This window comes from Bombina bombina, chromosome 8 (genome assembly GCF_027579735.1).
Source record: "Bombina bombina isolate aBomBom1 chromosome 8, aBomBom1.pri, whole genome shotgun sequence".
Lineage (NCBI taxonomy): Eukaryota > Metazoa > Chordata > Amphibia > Anura > Bombinatoridae > Bombina > Bombina bombina.
The window spans coordinates 28,322,178-28,343,757 of record NC_069506.1 but is presented as its reverse complement, the minus strand read 5'-3'; the positions used below and the strand labels follow the sequence as shown (position 1 = coordinate 28,343,757).

The following is a 21,580-nucleotide window of genomic DNA, read 5'->3' as shown; positions in this document are numbered from 1 at the left end:
CACAGCTTACAAATTAATAGCTTTTTCATCAGTCTGGCAAGGAAAAGCAACTTTACTATGTAAATGACTCCCACTCTTATGGGTCATACACTGCACTAATAAGAGACAACAATAACTAAAGCTTCTTAGAAAATAAATTTAAAAAGGGACATGGCCATGGCTCTTGCTAATGTATAGCATTGTTGCAAAACCTCTGCCATATAGTAGTGCTGCAGACACATGCACACTCCTGACCTTACCTTCCTGCTTTCCAACAAAGGATTAGAAAATGAAAAAAATTAGATAATATAGTAAATTGGAAAGTTATTTCAAATGGTATGTTTTATCTGAATCATTGAAGATTTTTTGGGGGGTTCGCATCCCATTTCATACTTTCAGGATTCAGGTAGCGCACATAATTTTAAAATAATTTCCAATTTATTTCCATTATTAAAATTGTGCATGTTTATATGCACACGGAGGCACTAGCTCCTACTTAGCATGTGCAAAAGTTCAGTGTATACATGAGTGTGATTGACTGATGGCTGTCACATGACACAAGGGGCTGGCAAATTGAAGTAAATTTAGAAATATCTACTACTTATTTAAACTTCAAACTTTCATGATTTAGAAAGAGCAAGTGCTATTGTATTGCCTTATTATGCACTTGTTGGTTAAAGGGATAGTCTAGTCAAAATTAAACTCATGATTCAGATAGAGCATGCATTTTTAAAAGGGACAGTCTACACTAGAAATTGTTATTGTTTTATAAGATAGAGAATTATTACCCAGTTATATTAAAGGATTCCAAAAGTTTCAATTTTTGCATATAAATAAATCATCACAAACGAATCTACACAATTCAAATATCAAAACTTACCCACTTTGACCTTAAAACGAGCGTTATAATCATTATAAAACTATATATATTATTTTAGCAAAAACGTAATCAAAGCCAAACCCCCTTTTATGCTGCCTTCAATACAAAATTATGTCTCCAATCACAATGCATTTTCGTGCATATAATTATCGCATTGTTTCGTCACCCATTGGTTCGTGCATGCGCAGATAGCCGCTTTGATTCCTCAGTAAAGCAAATGAACTACTGGCACAACGCATGCGCTATACAAAATCCTAGCGATTGAATAGCTATTCATTCACACAGGATACGGCTTGTTGTAGAGGATGACATGTAAGATAGATCGCGCATGCGCAGTACGGACAAAGTCGGCCATCTTGATAACTCAGGTTATCATGAATTATTCGTTCTTCAAACCAAAGCTTATAACGGTGGGTTTGGAATTCAATTTATTTTTGAAGCAGAATATAGAGAGAATGGTAATAATATGACAAGCAAAGCCAATTACAAATATTAATATCAAAGATTGATAGAGGGATTTAAGATAAGTTTTTTCAATCGTTTAGTGTCCCTTTAATAAACTTTTTACATCTGTGATTATCTTGTATCTAAGCTTACGCAAACTGCCCCCTTATTGCAGTTCTTTTGACAGACTTGCATTTTAGCCAATCAGTGCCGACTCCTAGGTAACTCCATGTGTGAGAACAATATAATCTATATGACACACATGAACTAATGCCATCTAGTGGGGAAAAACTGTCAAAATGCATTCAGATAAGAGTCAGCCTTCAGGTCTAAGAAATTAGCATATGAACCTCCTAGGTTTAGCTTTCAACTAAGAATACCAAAGGAACAAAGTAAAATTGGCGATAAAAGTAAATTGGAAAGTTGTTTGAAATGACATGCCCTCTCTGAATCATGAAAGTTTATTTTGGACTAGACTGTACCTTTAAGCAACTTTCTAATTTACTCATTATCAATTTTTCTTCGTTCTCTTGGTATCTTTATTTGAATGTAAGCTTAGGAGCCGGCCCCTTTTTGGTTCAGCACCTGAGTAGTGCTTGCTGATTGGTGTCTAAATGTAGCCACCAATCAGAAAGTCTTACCCAAATGGGCCGGCTCCTATGCTTACATTCCTGCCTTTTCAAATAAAGATACAAAGAGAACAAATAAAAATGTATAATAGGAGTAAATAAGAAAGTTGCTTAAAATTGCATGCTCTATCTGAATCATGAAAGTTTCATTTTGACTAGACTATGCCTTTAAGTAATTATACTGTATTTAATGGGCCTTTATCTAAATCGCTTTTGAACCACACAAAAAAACATCCTAGCTCAACTCCGATTTGCTGGCGATAAACTGAATCATTGGGCAATGTAGCATGGAACACAAACCTGATGTCTCTTTAACATGTCAAGCCCAAGCAGCATGTCCATCGGCTGCTCTTCCAGGATGGAGAAAGAACACGGTAGAAAGTCCCCTTCAATTTGTACCTGAGCTGGGAACCAAAAGCACAGATATCACCATCTCTTTGTAATGTTGCAGGGAGTAGGAACGATACAGGACTATCAAACATACAATACAGACACTGAAATATTAACCGAAACCGGACCATATTAATTATTAAAGAAGGAGCTTATAGGCGAGACAAAAGATGTGCAGTGCCTAGAAGAGAGCCAGCTGGAAGTTAAAGGGACACTGTACTATAACGTTAGTTTCCCCTAATGCATCCCAAATTACTTGTTATTCCTCCAAAATATTACATGTATGGGAAATTGCTACTTAGTATTTATTTTTGTAAATTTAGATTGATTGTTTTGATGAGCAAAACCAACTCTCATTGTTCTCAATGACATGCCCATATAAATGAGCTGAGCCTGCAGGTAATGCAGACCTGCACGTTATGTTATCTCTATACACACTAGGGATGTGCATTCGGATCCGAATGCAGAAGCAGCCACTCGTTCCCTTCAGATATTTTTCATAGCCGGATTAATTCCTGTAAAAGATCCCCAACTCTAAGATCTGTGCAAATCGATATCTTAGAGCAGGGATCTTTTACAGGAATCAATCTGGCTACGAAAAAAGTCAGAAGGAAACGAGCGGCTGCTTACTTCTGCATTCGGATCCTGACAAATTATTCAAATACACATACCTAATAGTTAGGTATTAAATGATAATGGAGATTCAATGGGTAGAACAGCTATTTCAGATACAAAAATCGATCTGCTACCCCACTCAGGGATGTTAATTAATGCTATGCCCTTCTGTTTACAAAGCTTTTCTACAGATAACACACCTGTGTTTATATTTTCATTATAGGTGACAGTTGCAGTTTTAATATCAGCCATTTTAAAAGTCAAAATAAAATTAACAGCTTCCAAACAAATACAATCCAGCAAGTAAAATACACCATTGGGAACACATTAAAAACAGGAGAAAATTGTACATTTTCCCTTTAAAAGAGACACATTTCTTGCACCTACCTCTAATCATGGGTGCTGCCATTATGGAACCAAGTTATACTGCAAGTATCTGAAGGAGAGTTACTGCACATGTGCAAACATGTCAGCACTGGAATGTAGTGAAAGGCAGAATTCAACACGGCAGCAGCCATAACTAGAGGGAGGTGGGGAATAACCTCAATACTATACTTATGTATTTAGTGTTAATGCCCTTAAGTTTGCTGGGGTATGGTGACAAAGCACTTTTAGTAGGATAGATGGCAACATCCCCTTAACAGGTATTTTGTTAAAGATAGCTTGGCACTTTAAAATGTGAGAGACCTGACGGGAGTAAGGCAGAAGGGGGGGAGGTCTATAACCAAGCCCTGAAAACATAATGAAACGTGTCAGATGGATAGTAGTAACCATGTAAAAATATATATTTGCATGGGACTTGTAGGATGTGATTGAATTGAGTGTGTTACACAGATCTATCCCAGTACGTTTTTCCCAATTTGATGCAGTAGTATTTTTTGGTCTTAGAACGGAGAGGTGCAGCATGACCATAGTCTTAAATGGAGGAAGGAGAAGAAAGAAACAAACATAAATTGAAAATGAAAATTTGGGGAGTATCTGGAAACGAGTGTAGGACTATACTTGAATTTAAGATTGAGATTTTTACATTTATTGTTTTTAATTTAAAGCTGTGAGCTAATAAAGGTTTTGTTGGCATCCTGGGCCAGGGGTGAGTATAGCGTCAATTTGAGAATGTTAGAGATATGAGTGGTGGTATTTGGCACATTAGTATGGGGTTGGAGTCACATGACCTGGGATGAAGCGATGACTACACACTCCTACTAATGAGATCTGGTGTGGGACTGGTAATTATTAAATTAAGGAGTAGATGGAAATAGCAGAGAAACAGTTAGATTACATAATTAAATTATTAAGCAAGTTAAGAGAGCAATGATAGAAGACAAATATGGGTGTCATAATTAGGTTATAAGATTTCCAGGGGAAGAGGTATAGATGAGGGCTCTATTTGTTAGTGCCACAAGTCTCAGCAAGAGTGTCCGTGAATCGGCGTCAACATAAAACAAAAACAGACAGAAAAAAAAAAGAACCAGGAGACCCTTCTAGTCTACTTCTTATTTGATTCAAGCGCAGCCTTAATTGTCAGGTATTGCATGATGCATATACCAGGCACTCTCTCTTCTAGCTATTACATATTTACATTCATTATTATGGTGTTGTTTGCATAAGAAAGTGAAAAATCGACTGTTTCCGTACATATTTAGGAAATGGACTGGAAAAAAAAAAAAAAAAAAAAAAAAAGTATATACCCACTTCTGTGATCACTCATGAACAAGTAAAAGCTGTAGCGGTAAGGCACATTAGATTTGTTTAAATGAAGCTTACCCAGATGCACCCTGCCGATTATTTTCTGTGTGCCCACACCCTTGGCAATACCTGCCCACCGCCTGTCCACCAGCCTCATGATGTGGCACCTTTCTGCACAGGCTTGACTCATGATTGTCATCTGGGCACCTGTGGCAAAAGTCAAATATATTCAGTAGACCAAGGGACACAACTTTACTTGCAAGCAATTTCCAGTTTCTCTCCAAGATAGGGGGCCTCTTACCAGAGTCAACAAAAGCTTTCACAGGGTACCCATTCACTTTGCAGTTGATGTAGAGCATCACCACCTGACCAAAGCTCTCTGGTGCCTCTTCCATAGCAATGGTCATATTTTCTTCTATGTTCTGCTGCCTGTAATTTGTAGAGGGCAACATAATGATAAATAGACACCATCAACAAAATGCAACTTAAAAGGATATAAATGTAAAAATTAAAAACATTCATGGTTTGAAATGAAAGGTGCATTTGAATATGAAATGGAAACATTTTTACAATATACTTCTATTAGCAAAAATGCATTTAATAAAAAGTTAGTGTTTTTCTGCAGCATATGCACATATCCTGTGAAGGCTGTACACCAATATTCAGACACCATGCATGCTCAGAGAGCTGGCGACCGTATGTATTGCTTCTGTGAAGACATCATTTGTGCCATACACGCCACTACCGACTCTCTGAGAAGGTGCAGTGTTTGAATACTGGTGTACGGCTCTCACAGCATATGTGTGTATGCCACTGGAAAAACTACTAACCTTTACTACAAACATTTTTTTCTAATACAACTATATTGCAAAAATGCTTCTATTTCATATTGAAATGCAGCCATGGACATTTCAATTTTGACCTATCCCTTTAATAGAAGTAAACTGAAGTTACTTTCTTCCCTTGGTATCCTTTGTTAAAGCATATCTAGATAGGATTGGGAGCAGCAATGCACTACTGGGAGCTAGCTGGTGATTACACAAATAAGCTTCCTGTCATTGGCTCAACAGATGTGTTCAGCTAACTCCCAGTAGTGCATTGCTGCTCTTTATTCCCTGCAAATGAGTTAAAAACAAAGTAAAGTAAGTGTGTGTGTGTGTGTGTATCTATCTATCAATTCTTATTGAATGAAGGGCACTCTCAGGGTTTTTAGTATTTGCAAAACAAAGATATTTATTCCTAATTTCAACAAATCTTCATAGTTGACGTTTCGGCTTTCACAGAAGCCTTCCTCAAGACAAACAACATCTCATGTCGGAATATAGCCGTGCTCACCAAACAGGAAACAGCGTGTCATACTAAAAACCCTGAGAGTGCCCTTCATTCAATAAGAATTGATCTATATGTTCCTTTAAGGACTGCACCCAGGTGTGTGAGAATAAACCAAGGTTGGAGTGTATATATATATATATATATATATATATATATATATATATATATATATATATATACACACTCCAACCTTGGTTTATTCTCACACACCTGGGTGCAGTCCTTAAAGGAACATATAGATCAATTCTTATTGAATGAAGGGCACTCTCAGGGTTTTTAGTATGACACGCTGTTTCCTGTTTGGTGAGCACGGCTATATTCCGACATGAGATGTTGTTTGTCTTGAGGAAGGCTTCTGTGAATGGCACTGTTGTTAAAATAAAATCAGAGCACTTCATTTTTGCATTAGCGTGTTTCTTTAAAACAGTGGTAGGGAATCGAAGCCTCTACGGCAACCCAGAGAATAGGCTTGTAAAAAACAGAGCAATCGCAAATGTCCAGCAGTAACACATACATGTGGTATATATAAGCAATTATATGCAACTCCCTATAAGACAGGCAAATAGGGTTACCAGGTGACAGTCCAGTATTTCAACTGTCCGCCCAGTCAAATATAAGTATAAACACTGAACACTTAAAGTGAAAGTCAATCCTAGCATTTTACAAACGCTAATATTGACTATTGAAACAAATAAAGGGGACTTTTATTCATGAAGTATAAGATACATCCTGTAGAAAGCTCCTTTATTTATTTCAATCGATCGCCGTTCTTAGCTGCTACATAAGCCCATGGCTAAAAAAAATTTGCCAAGAGGTGACATTTTCACCTCTTAGCGAACAGCCGTGCGGTAAATCAAGGTTGGCGCCCTTGGGAGCCGGATTTAACGCACGGCTATTGGCTAAGAGGTGAAAACGTCACCTCTTAGCAAAAATTTTTGTAGCAGCTAAAAACGGCGATCGATTGAAACACATAAAGGAGCTTTCTACATTAGGTATTTTATACTTCATGAATTAAAGTCCCCTTTATTTGTTTCAATAGTCAATTCTAGCATTTGTAAAACACTAGGATTGACTTTTACCTTAAAGGGATACTAAACCCAATTTTTTTATTTCATGATTTAGTTAGAGCATGAGATTTTAAGCACCTTTCTAATTTACTCCTATTATCAATTTTTCTTTGTTCTCATGCTATCTTGATTTGAAAAAGCAGTACTGTAAGCTTTAGAACCAGACCATTTTTTGTTCAGCACATGGGTAGCACTTGCTGATTTGTGGCTAAATGTAGCAAACCAATCAGCAGCTCTACCAAGGTGCTGAACTAAAAAATGGGCCGGCTCCTAACCTTTTATTACTGCTTTTTCAAATCAAGATAACATGAGAACAAAAAATAATTGATAATAGGAGTAAATTAGAAAGTTGCTTAAAATCGCATGCTCTGTCTGAATCATGAAAGAAAAAATGAGGAGTTAGTATCCCTTTAAGAGATCATTACAGTGACATGAAACCCAATTTTTTTTTTTTTTTTTTTTTTTTTTAGGATTCAGATAGAGAAAACAATTTTAAACAACATTCCAATTTACTTCTATTATCAAATTTGCTTAATTCCCTTGAAATCCTTTTCTGAAGCAGCAGCAATGCTACCTGCGCACATCTAATCAGTCAATCACAAGACACCATTTACCAGTTAGCTCTCCCTAGTGATAATATGTACATATTTTTCAACAATGGAGGCCAAGACAACAAAGTACATTTGAAAATAGAAGTGAATTTAAGTGTCTTAAAATTACATGCTCTGATTCTTGCAAGTTAAAATTGTGACTTTCTTATCCCTTTAAGCACAGTTAAAGTGCATAATCAACGCATGCACAATAATTACAGACTTGCTGTGAACTCTTGCACATGCTCAGTAGCAGATAGTGCCTTGGAAAGTTTATATAAAAATACGGTGCATAATTTGATAATGGAAGTAAATTACAGGCTGTAGGTCTCATATTATTTCCAAAAGCTGTATTAATCCTAGCACCATGCTAACATTTAAAAGTATCATTAACCTTTTAATGCTGTTATGGTGTTCTATTCCGTCCTAACCGTGCTGGGCTTTAGCGCCGTTAGGGCAGAATAGAACATCCATTTGGCTGTTCTGAAGCCAATGGCGCTTCCTGGACGCAATTGTTGCCTTGAGGGCGTGCCTAGCTTCATAGGGACGCCCCCTGACCCGATTCCATAACTGAAATCTCACGACCGTATGCACGATCGTGGGATTTCAAATTTGTCAACATCGGAAAGTTGTTTCAATGTAGACAAATTTACCCTGCCATGAAAGGGTTAATTAAAGTAGAAGTGCATAATCAACACATTCATAATAAAAAGACAATGCAACAGCCCTTCAATATGCCGGCCCCCTGTATCATGTGACAGCCATGAGCCAATCACAGACTCATACCTATACAGTGAATTCTGAGGCACCTGCACCTACTGAGCTTGTTCCAAAGTGTGTGTATATATATATATATATATATATATATATATATATATATATATATATATAAAGACTGTGCACAGTTTGATAATAGAAGTAAATTGGAAAGTCTCTTAAAAATGACTTTCTCCATCTAAATCATGAAAGCTGAATTTTGACTTTAGTGTCCCTTTAAGGATTCTGCAACAACATGTCTAATTCTATATATCGATATTTCTCACCTTATATCTTCCTCTATTTTAGCCTGCGCTTCCAAGTCAAAAGGGTCAGCAGCGAAGAGTCTAATTCTTTCCTGCTCCCGCCGTGCTCTCTCTTGCTGCTGCTCCAGAAGCACCTTTGTAAACTTCTCTGTGAGATAAAGCAAGACAATTCTGTGATTGCCCTGGTTATACACAACACACAGCTGGCAAAAATATTGGTGCTATTTTTTGTATATAAAAACATAAGAAGGTGCTTAGCGGTATCCATACATAGGTAACTAGTTTGTAAGACATTAACTCACTGGATGCTAGAGGGGCTTTAGCAAGTATTCCCTGGCTTCCAAGGGGTTAAACGATCACGTTATGTAAAGGCATGGAGTTGTAACAAGCCACTTTAAAGGGGCATGATTCACCTAGCATAGAAAAGAATGACCTCTCATGGGTCTCATGCTGCATTAACACCATAGGGCTCAGGAAGCCATTATATAAAGAGGAGTAGGACACTTTTAGAGCCCCAATCTCTTCTCAAGAATTAGACAAGAGGGACATTAGACTTTGTTTTAGAAAGAGGAGAACACTCTTTTTCCCCCCAATGAGAAGTCTCGTGCCCCTGTAGGAGGGTGTAAAGGTCACCTCTCACTGATTAGAATTTATGGTTTAATTGTTTATTGCGGATTATATTCTGCATAAAGATCAAGATAGTGGGAAAAAATGAACCGATTTAAACTTAATTAACTTGTTTGTGCCCCACTGCTCACCGGCTGAAAAGGACAAATCTCACAGCTCTATTTCTAAGTCATGACAAAAGCGTAAAGGGATATAGTTTTTTCAGCACAGTAAAAATACTTTTCAAAAAGCAAAATACTTTAATATTCGCTATTAGATGTAACCAAGGGAAAATAATAATTTCCCTTTAACTATCATTGTTTAAGCCCGAAAAACTCAAATCTGGCCCTGCTAATAGCATTTCAGGCCCGACATTGCAGATTCACGTAAAAGTCTATAGTACAGTCACTATTCCACAGTGTTGCTCACCCAAGTCCCCACTCAGCAAAGCCTCAGCCAGAGGTGGATTTCGCTCCTTTAGAAGCGACAACTCATGCGGATTCGCTAGCAGCATCTCTCTTAGTAAAGTTGGGTTATCCAGGCCTTGAGGGATAGACGTGGAATCCGGAGGAGGAGGAGGAGGAGGAGCTCTGGGCTGCGCAAGAGGAGGCTGATTGGATGTACCAGGCACTGCAATCCTACTGAAATCAATCCTTGGTAAACCTGAAACATACAAAGTGCATTTAAGAAGGAACATTAATGTAATAATATCCACATGTATAGAAAAGAAAAGAGTAAATTGAAGGGACATGAAAATTAAACGGGACATAAAAGTACAAAAGGAAAATGCCATGCAACAATAAGAATTTGCCCTAAAACAGATTAAACACACATAATGCTGTAGAGCTGCAATGACCTACTGAGAGCAAGCTGAACACATGTGCAGAGTCAATGACAAGATGCATTTATGTGCAGTCACTAATCAGCAGCTAGCTCCCAGTAGTGCATTATTGCTCATGCACCTACCTATGCATGCTTTTCAACAAAGGAAACCAAGAGAGTGAAGCAAATTAGATAACAGAAGCAACCCTTAACAAAATTGAGAACGTGGTGTGGAGACAGGAGTACAGCTGGCTCACCATTGATGTGGTCTCGCTGTACTCCAGCATCCCCCATCGTTTTGGCTTAAGGGCCATTGAGTATTTTCTTGACCTATATACAGATCTGACGGACGATCTTAAACATTACATTGTAGAAATAGTGAATTTCCTTTTGGAACACAATTTCTTCATGTTTCAGGCGCAGTATTATCTCCAGAGATGTGGAACCGCTACGGGTACAAAACTTGCCCCATCTTACGCCAACCTCTTCATGGGGTGGTGGGAGCGGTTCCACGTCTATGGAGATAAAACCTTTATCCCCCAGATTATAAATTATGTAAGATTTATTGACGATATCTTGGTCGTCTGATCTGGTGATCAAGACTCAGCTGGAACCTTTGTCCATTATTTTAACAACAATGATGTGGAGATTAGTTTCACATATGAATGGAATAAAAAGACTATACATTTCTTGGATATAACTTTTATATCTGACGAAACCCAGACAAGAGTTATCTCCACTCTCTATAGGAAATCCATCACAGGTAATTCCCTTTTGTATGCCAAAAGCAGTCACCCCAGACATGTTTGGGGGCATAGCAAAAGGCCAATTTATGCAAATCAAACAGTATTGTACCGTAGAGGGGGATTTCCTTAGAGAGAGTGGTGATTTGACAAGACGGTTACACCAGAGGGGTTATCCTAGGCGCCTAGTGAGGGGGGCTTTTGCCAAAGTACAGAGGATGGACAGAGGCAGTCTAGTAAAGGGTAGAGAGTTGGATTGTTTGACACGTGCAAAACAAGGACAGAGCAACAAGAAGGGTCCCACCATTGTAACAGCCTTCTCTAAACAATACAAGGAGGTGTGTTCTATCATAAATAGAAATCTGCCTATATTAATGGGGGACACCCAGTTGAGGCAATATGTAGAGAACGGCTGTAGGTTTGTATACAGGAAAAATCTGTCATTCGGCAACCTCCTGTCTCCTAGTCTAATGAAAGAGGATAATTCAGCCTGCTCTTGGTTACGTCACAAAGGTACCTTTAAGTGTGGCAAAAGATCCTGTAGCTCTTGTGACCATGTAGCTGTGACTGATAAATTCTATTCAGCAGATCGTCTGGTGGAGTATGAGACAAGAGGCTGCATCAATTGCACTAGCAGGTGTGTGGTCTATCTGATCTTCTGTACTATTTGCAACAGGCAATACGTAGGTAGAACAACCCGGGGGATGGGTACCAGAATAAGAGAGCACCTCTCATACATCTCCAGTGAAAGACCATGCTCGGCCCTATCTAAACACTTTATTGAGATACATTGTGGCAATGTTGGGTCCTTTAGGTGGCAGGCTATAGAACAGATAGTGAGACCACCACGAGGTGGAGATAAAATGAAGATTCTTAATAGACAGGAGTTTTTTTGGATTCACAAACTGGGTAGCCTGCTACCTAAAGGATTCAATTTCGAGTTTGATATCATCAATTATTGGTAGAGGTGATATAAGGGGTTGTAGGGAGGTCTAGTGTCCCAGTTCCGGAGCCTCTCTGAGAATGTTTGTGACACTTTGATCTTTGTATGTATTGATCAAAAGAACTTGGCAATTTCTCCAAGTATAAGCTCCCCCTCCCTTCTATTGGTAGCCGCTATACTGTGGCCTGTTACGGCCGGAGCCAGGGACAAGACTAATGTATCTTTGCTGTCCCTGGGATTTGGTTATGGCTCCGTTTTTTGAACATGGCGGCCTGTTATAAAGGGACTAGGACCTCTCCATTCCATACTCAAAATACTCTTGCTACACATACATGGGGCTAACTAAACATTATAATGGGGGCTACATATATGGCTATATATGTTGGGTACATACTTTATATACATTGGCTTGCTCTACAATAGGATGATATACTATTATCTGATTTCTGGCATGTGTGATAGTAAGTATTCATGTGTAAGTATTCATAAGTGGTTTGGCTCGAATATGCTTTATGATATGGACTACATACATATGATTAAAATGCATTTATAAGACAATGATGGTGTGCACATCACGGATGAACATGATACAGCATTTATTGATTTATATGTATGACCAATAGGTATCTACCTCCACATGATGTTGAAATTGAATATACAATTCTTTTAGCAGGTTGTATTATATAGCTGTATATATCACTGAACAAATGAGGTCAGCAAATAGTGCCAGCTAGGGTTAGTTTAGTTTAACTTATCATATTTAGTCTATATATATTAAACTCCCAGGAGACACTGTGTAATTTGGCTATCCATAAAGTTTCTTTGGTTCTATATGTATAATATATACACCACATATGTAACGTTTGTTTCTGATCTAGATACAAGTTCCTATGTCCATAATTATAATATGAGTTTAACATAAAATTCCTCCACACGCATATAGCCAATAGTAGGTATATTTGGTATGTTAGGAGTTAACTTATATCCAATTAATTCACAGCCAATGAGAATGTGTTTATAATCCTTTTTAAACACTGCTTACCTGCACAGAGTTATGTCTATGATTACGGTCATCGCGGCCGAAACTGGTCAGACCTCTTTTTTTCCCCCATGTCTGGATGCTTTGCTAAGCTCTGAGACCAGCACCTACTTTGTGTTGCCTTATCGTTTTTAACTGAATTTGAGGAATAAAAGTTTTATTTATTAACCTACTACGGTGTGTGGTTGAACTGTTCCTTGAGTGCATATCCTTTCGTTGTTTAACCTGAAAAGTTGTTTAAAATTGCATGTGCTATCTGAATCATGAAAGTTTCATTTTGACTTTAAACGTCCCTTTAAATACATTCACAACTGATATAAAACTGTAATGGCAGATTCTCACTGGGGAAGTGAGCATTATCAGCCTGTTGGTAGAGGGCATTTTCTCAGGTGCAAGATGGGATACTCAGAGAATCAGTAAAATATTCCAATACCCAGAATAATCAGTAACAATATCACATTCCCCATATTATGAGAGTTCATTTCCTGTGTGTTACACTATTACATTCCTCTATCTGTTACTACTCTGATATTCAGATTTACTGCACCCCATTATTAGTTCCCCTCAGCGTGTATTTTCCTTATCAAGAACGTCTCTCCACCGGGCATGTAATTGCCTGAACCAGCAACGCCTTACCGGGCGTTACAGCCAATCACAAAGTATCCCATGTGGGATCTGCAAAAATGCCAGTAGTGGGGCAGAGACGAGACATAAGAACGCTCACTCCTTCCACGGAGCAGGGCCAAGTACTTTCTCTAGCACCGGTGCATATTATCTAAGCACTGCTAGTGTTCTCTGTATTAACATCGGCTTGAAAGATATAATGTATTACATTTAAGTTCTTTAGCTGCGTGCTGGGGGTTCAAGGCTTCTACACTTGTAAAACATTTTAAAGAGAAATAATGATCTGGCTGTCAGTTAAACAGCTATAGGGGAGCCCACAATACAGGGAGTGTGCAGTATCATGTATGCTAAGGTTTGTTTACACAAACACATTTACCTTTAGGAAATTCAGTGAGTCAGCATAGCTACCTACCAGGAAATGCAGCAGGAGCAGCAGCAGGCCGCGGCTCAGCAGGACTTCTCTGACGTAGAACTACCACATCACCATCTTTCAGTCCATAAGAAGACAAAGAGCGCTGGTTGTCAGTCAGTGGTCTTTCTGCATAGACAATCTGAAACATATATGTAAAAGGATCAAGGTCAGCGTCTACCACAGGCACGTGCCAGTTTACATAGAATTTGTCATTTTTATTAGGAAATCTAGGTAGGGTCAATGGGCGTATGGTTCTTATCTGTCGTCACACTTTGTTTCTACCCTTATTGTAAAAAAACAAAACAAAAAAAACCCCACAAAAATAAAAACGTCCTAATGTTAAATATACAATCAATAGTGCAATAATCAAACAATCAATCTAACCATGTGTTTAACCCCTGTAAATGGTTAACACATAGGTTGTCAACTCTAGAACAGCAATGGAATAATGGGAGCTAGCTGACCACATCTGGGGACCCAATCACAAGAGGAATGTGTGTGGTCACCAATCACACAAGTTAGCTCCCAGTTGTGCATTGCTGCACCTGAGCTTACCTAGGTAAGCTTTTCAACAAATTATTTCAAGAGAACAGAGCAAATTTGATAACAGAAGTTACATTTAAAAATCCCTTAAAACTGCATGTTTTGTCTGAATTATGAAAATTTAATTTTGACTTTGTTTCAAATCAGCAATACACTAATGATCCTAAGATGAACAAGGTCAATGATGAGGGGGGGGGGGGGGCACAGAGCTTTATAGGATTTTATTATTGTCCTATTGTGTCCATTTAAACAAAACTGTTTTATGTGAAAATGATTAATGTGAAGTATAATAAAATGTGTAGCTGCTATAAACACACAGATGCTCAGTCTCCTGCTGGTGTGAGTACTCTTGTGAGGATGCATTATGCACACATACACCGAGACATTATTCTAAGCGTTATTTAATTTATGAGTTCCTGTAATAAATCTGCTGTGTTCTAACCTAACATGACCGTGTACCAACAATGTGTTTTGTTTAAAGTTTGAAAAACACATAACATTATAATAATAATACAATGACCAAACATCAGATTGGACTCCTGGCCTTCAGACAGTATTTGATCTACATATCCACTTCAGGTCAGACCCTTGGCCATATAGAACCTATGTCATCCTATAGCTGTATTAGGCCAAGTCTAAGTCACCTGGTCCTAAAGTTCCTCTGTCAGCCCCTAACCTTAATTTCTGCCAAGTCTCCCCAGTTGCAGTCTGTAGCATGTGCATGCATGGGGGAGAGTGACGAGGAATGGCTGCCCCCCCCCAATATGGCAGTTACAAGGGCGGAACCAAAGGCTCAGTGCACCACTCCACGTTCCATTAAAATGACTCAGACACGCTCGGCACATGTGCGATAGGCTGCTGACCACTGCCCTAATTCATTCAAATGTGCAATTGTTTTTTTACTATATCGGTTTAACCCCTTTGTGGGAGGGTTAAAGATCTACTCAGTGGCTACAACTTTGCAGCTCCCAAGCAAAAGAAATGTCTGGAGCTTGGTGAGTTTGTGCAACTGCCGCTCCTGATTGGCTGACCAGCTACATTCTGCATGGGAGCTGCAGTGCTTGTGGCTCCAAAGCTGGAATCTACCAATTTCATGTATATGAATGTATTGTGCAATAGCATGCAGTAGGTAGCAGTTCCTATGTTCACATGGGAGCTACAATTCCCACCATGGCATTTATCTTATCTCCATGTAATGCATGCACCACATGCAGCTAGGGCTGCCACCTCGACCATGATTTCCTGCACACTTATGAGTTACACATGTTGCAGGGTGTGCAGAGGGGAACCTGAATTGTGCACCTAAACACCACACGAATAGTGACCCTAGATGCATTATGCATGTTCCTACCTGCACACATGCCGAGGTGGCAACCCTACATCCAGCAGGCATTATTAATCTTCACTTACAGCAGCTCAGTTAATGTCTGTTCATAAATATGATAGTGGCGTTGAGGCAAACAATCACCTACTGTAGGGACCACAGACAACAATACTGCTATCTATTTGGCCCTTGGCAGGTCATTCATACTAGAGGGAACATGTCCCATCCACACGCCAGAAAAAAAAAGGAATTGCTCCTAGATTTTAAACAATATTGGTCAAGCCTCGGGCCAACAGATTCACGTGGCAAGCCTCGCGCCAACAGATTCACGTGGCAAGCCTCACGCCAACAGATTCACGTGGCAAGCCTCACGCCAACAGATTCACGTGGCAAGCCTCGCGCCAACAGATTCACGTGGCAAGCCTCGCGCCAACAGATTCACGTAATTTACATAACATTTTTCACTGACACAAAGTATATAGCATACTGCCCAGATGGACTTTGATTGCTCTAATAAACCACGCAGATAAATGGTTTCAATTTGTTTGTGTGCTCTCTGTTCCATGTTCCCTAATGCCTACAGGGTTAATCCGATTGGTGACCCCTCCCCACCTCTGAGCCCCTCAATTTCTTCTCCTCTGACACCTTTGTTTATAAACACCCTGTGAGAAGTATTTGTAGTTTCTAGAGCTCTAAATGTTGCTAATTTAGAATAGTGCAAAATTACAACTGGAAATGTTTACTTTTCATCAAAATTCAAATTTATAAATTGTCAATTTACTGTATTTTACTGAGGCTTTATTTGTACGAAAAAGACAGTTAAAAAAAACAAAAAACAGCTAATAGAATTGAAAGCATCTGATGCGAAAAAGTGCTAACCAGACATTGAACAATTATATCAAGTTCTGAATTTCAGCTGCTAATCTTAATTCTAATTAATCTCTTGCAGCTGCTTAGGCAGAGCTTTAAAAGGGACGTTGTACTCAAATATTTTCTCTGGTACGTACAAAAAAAAAAAAAGTAAAACACATTTTTGCATTAAAATGTTAGATTACAAAAAGAGAAAATATCTCCTTATGTTTTCAAATAAATGTACCCAAATAAATTAAAAAATTATATAAAAAAAATAAAAATAAACTGCTCATACCCCACTTATGTTGCTGTCATCCATAGCATACGTAACAGATTTACTCAAGCGTTTATATATTGTTATACACTGTCCAATGTTACAAAATGCCAATTTAAATAAGTTTATTAATAGTTGAAATTAATAGTGAAACAGCATCCCTTGCTGGATATTACTAATTAAGTACTGAAACCAGGTTAACATTCTAATTTTTTTTATAAAAATGTGTCAGATTACAGCTATCTAAAGCAATTGGCAGAAAAATAACGCTTTTGAATGACTGATACTACTGTTTTAATTCTCACTGATAGAGCACCACCTATAACGGTCTCTACTGGGGGAGTAGGAAAACTACACTCCAGACAATCATTTGCAATACAATTTTCCCCAAAGATTAAACAAACTTTATGTATAAAAAAACGTAGCTTTTATTTAAACAAGAAAAAGCAAAAAAATGAGATTGCAGCTCACACACTGTATTGCTGTGCCCTCTTATTTCACTTTTTTCTTTCTTTCAATAAAAGCAACAATTTATACATTAATTAGCAATACAATGTTCCAGCAGAGAGGAAACAAAGTTTTTGTCTGTGTAACAAAGTTTTTGAGTGTAGGATTGTCCCACTCCCCCAGTAGAGACAGTTATGGTTGGTGCTCTATCAGTGAGTGGCTAAGGAGCCAGCCCATCTTTGGTTCAGTACCTGGGTAGCTCTTTCCGATTGGTGGCTAAATTTAGCCACCAATCAGCAAAGGCTACCCAGGTGCTGAACCAAAGATGGGCCGGCTCTTAAGTCTACATACCTGCTTTTTCAAATAAAGATAGCAAGAGAACAAAGGATAATTGATAATAGGAGTAAATTAGAAAGGTACTTAAAATTGCATGCTCTATCTGAATCATGAAAGAAAAATATTGGGTTCAGTGCACCACACGGCTGATTTCGCTGACCACCCGGCTAAAATATTTAAACAAAAATGAGCTAATATTTAAAAATGTTCAATGGTTTATTGCTCAATTTATCATTAAATACATTTATGTTAAATTATGCAATTAATTTGTGCTTTGGATTACAGAAAATGTTATATTAGAAACTATTATATACTGCCCCCACACGGCTACTTTTTAATGCCACCTGCTGGCAACATTTTCTGCGGAGAACACCGGCATTAGAGACATTAGCGTTTTTCAGTGGCATACGCACATATGCTGTGAGGGTCGTGCACCAGCATTCAAGCACCACACCTTCTCAGAGAGTCAACAGTAGCTTGTATGCCACTGATTAAATCTCCACTGATGCAATACACACTACTGCCAGCTCTCTCAATAAGCATGGTGTTTGACTCCTGATCTCCTAGCCAGATGTTGCATATATATATATATATATATATATATATATATATATATATATATATATGCTGCTGAAATGGTGATACCTTTTCCTAATAACATTGTTTGATAATGAAAGTAATATGTTTCAAAAATTATTCTGTTTAAAATTGAAATGCAACCATTTTAATTGTGACCTCTCTATCCCTTTAAAGGGGACTTACGCTACAGAGGCTTATACTGTGCTCAGCAGTTGTCTGACCAGATGCACTTTACACAAATACAAATCCAGTTACGTGCCTTCTAAATCGGGAGCCATGCAATCTGTCTGGCTGCAAGTGTTCCCCCTGTTTACCTGATAGTTCAGCACGCAATACCACGTGTCATTTCCATTAGCCGGGACATGAAGAGTATAAGCACATTTATATTCTATTTAAATGAGATTGGCTCAGATACCCAGACTACTCTACTGAAACAGAAAAAATCAAATGTACAGCAGAATGTTGAATCAAGCCCAAATTACTTCTGCTTATGGTACAATACTTAAAGGGACACTAAATCCAAATTTTATCTTTCATGATTCAGATAGAGCAACAATTTTAAGCAACTTTCTAATTTACTCCTATTATCAATTTTTCTTCGTTCTCTTGCTATCTTGATTTGAAAAAGAAAACATCTAAGCTAAGGAGCCAGACAATTTTTGGTTCAGATCCTGGACACCACTTGTTTATTGGTGCTGTCCAATCAGCAAGCACAACCCAAGTTGTGAACCAAAAATGGGCCGGCTTCTAAACTTACATTCTTGCTTTTCAAATTAAGATAGCAAGAGAATGAAGACAAATTGATAATAGGAGTACATTAGAAAGGAGCTTAAAATGGCATGCTCAATCTAAAAATTTGGGTTGAGTGACCCTTTAAAGGGATATTCAAGTCACTAGTGTATGCTAGGGGTGTGTGCAGCCCAATCATACTATAAATTAAATGTTAAAGGGTTGCTTTAGCTGTTATATAAGTTTGTATTTTTTAGATCAGTGATGATCGTATCTGACCAGAAGGTATCACAGGTAGGTGCCTATGTTAGCACGGAGATCAGCAACACAAGTGCACAAGGTACTAATTTTGGCATAAAACACAGCATTTTTAGCATTGCATTATAGCATACTACAAATGTTTATATCCCTTTAAAGACATATCACTTAAAAGGGACATAAACCCAAAATATTTATTTCATGATTCAGAGAGAACATGCAATTTTAGACAACTTTCCAAATAAAACTTCTAACTTTGTTTCCTTGTTATCCTTTGTTGAAAAGCAGGAAGGTACGTTCCAGAGTGTGCAATATGACAGCAGCGCAATATGACAGCGCAATATGACAGCACTATATCCTGTCATTTAGTGCTTCAAACACGTGCACACTACCTATCTAGATAGCCCGCCAACGAATAACATGAGAATGACGCACATTTGATAATAAACGTTAATTGAAAACTTTTTTTTTTTAAATCGTATGCTCTGACTCATGAAAAAAAAATGCTGGGTTTCATGTCCCTTTAAAGCGGAGCATAGCAAAATATTATAGGTACAGTAAGTCCCACATTGTCTGTTCTTCTACACATGAGCATTTGTTATAGCCTGTGCACGAGGCCTTCAGCTGTTTTCGGTGCCGGATTTCTTTCACCCAAAAGAATCCGGCTCTGAAAAGAGCCAAAGGCCTCAGGCAGCAGCCACATTCGGCACTCGTGCACAGACAACAACAATACACGTGTGTCGTTTCTTCCTTAAATACTCTGTATATCACACCTGCGCTTGTGACTCAGTAATGATTTAAAAACCAGTTAAGCAAGGGCGCCTTTCAGGAGAAGTTGGAAAACATTCCACAGCTTTATTGTCCAAACAACAAAAAAATGAACAGTAGTAACAAAAAGAAGAAGCTACGAGTCAACTTTATCGTCAGACCCTAATCACACAACATTAAAGGACCACCCAATGCAGTAGAATTGCATAATAAACAAGTGCATAATAAAAAGACAATGCAATAACACCTACTCTGCATCTCAAATAAGCAGTAGATTTTTTTTCTGACAAATTATTTTTTTCTCCTATTTTCCAGCCCCCTGTATCATGTGACAGACATCAACCAATCACAGACTAGTATACGTATACCCTGTAAGCTTGTGCACATGCTCAGTAGGATCTTGTTCCCCAGAAAGTGTGCATATAAAAAGACAAACATTTTATAATGGAAGAAAATTGGAAAGTGTTTTAAAACGGCTGCTCTATCTGAATCATAAAAGTTTATTTTGCCTTAAAGGGACACTAAACACAATTTTTTCTGTCGCGAATCAGATAGAGCATGCAATTTTAAGCAACTTTCTAATTTACTCCTATTAGCATTTTTTCTTCGTTCTCTTGCTATCTTTATTTGAAAAAGAAGGCATCTAAGCTTTTTTTTGGTTCAGACTGTGGACAGCTCTTTTTTATTGGTGGGTGAATTTATCCACCAATCAGCAAGGACAACCCAGGTTGTTCACCAAAAATGGGCCGGCATCTAAACTTACATTCTTGCATTTCAAATAAAGATACCAAGAGAATAAAGAAAATTTGATAATAGGAGTAAATTAGAAAGTTGCTTATAATTTTATACTCTGAATCGCGAAAGAAAATGTTTTGGTTCAGTGTCACTTTAAAGGATTACTTTCTGTTATAATTTTTAAGCTAAACATCTAACATATTAAAGTTAATAAACATTAATTAAAACCTACTGACCTATATTTTCTCCAAAACGAAGTTTCAGAACGTTATAAAAGTTACATCTTTTATTCCCCGATGATGTCACGTTATCTTGCCCACTATTTTCAGCACTGTGTGTTCAAAATACTTAAACCAATGAAATTGTGTTTAAAGCGCCATTTTGAAACCTTGGTATTGTAAACGGATTGGTACAGAGCAAAGGATACCCACGGAGTGGGTTTGGAAAACAATTAAATTTGCAGACAAGATTTCTGATATACGGTAGAGATATGTTAATGAAATGCTATTGATAAAAAGCGTATTTGGGGTAGTTCGTTAGTAACAGGCATAGAAAATATTTACTTACAGTGGCCCTTTAAGCAAGAAGCTTACATACAGATTTATGGCTGAATATTGGCCAATATTTTTCTGGAGCAGTAAAATATGTGTAAGTATACATGTTATAATAATTCCACTGTTTTAATAAAGAAATATGTAACTACTTTTTACAAATTCTGTTCTTAAGTGCACTATTTATTTATTTTTTTTACTTTTTGTGGGTGTGATAAAACCCTATATTCTTGTGCGATATTATACTGGCAAACCTGCTTCGTTTAAAGTTCCCTGATAGCAAATCATCAGGGTGATCGCCCTCCTCCTACATTTTTGTGATTGGTTGCCTGTCTGTTACTATGTAGCTTTTCTGTTTATT

The 21,580-nt window shown here is 37.9% G+C and overlaps 1 protein-coding gene across 2 annotated transcripts in view; it reads right to left on the bottom strand.

Moving 5' to 3' along the window:
- Positions 1 to 21,580, bottom strand: part of LOC128638334 (protein DDI1 homolog 2) — a 36,437-nt gene that overhangs the window by 12,762 nt on the left and 2,095 nt on the right. For both annotated transcript variants that reach the window (XM_053690242.1, XM_053690243.1), the window contains exons 2-7: positions 13,824 to 13,962; positions 9,670 to 9,903; positions 8,656 to 8,782; positions 4,925 to 5,052; positions 4,702 to 4,830; positions 2,233 to 2,336 (exon numbers count right to left, since the gene is read on the bottom strand). In XM_053690242.1, coding sequence (XP_053546217.1) covers positions 2,233 to 2,336; positions 4,702 to 4,830; positions 4,925 to 5,052; positions 8,656 to 8,782; positions 9,670 to 9,903; positions 13,824 to 13,962 — 861 coding nt within the window. The remainder of the gene's footprint in view (positions 1 to 2,232; positions 2,337 to 4,701; positions 4,831 to 4,924; positions 5,053 to 8,655; positions 8,783 to 9,669; positions 9,904 to 13,823; positions 13,963 to 21,580) is intronic.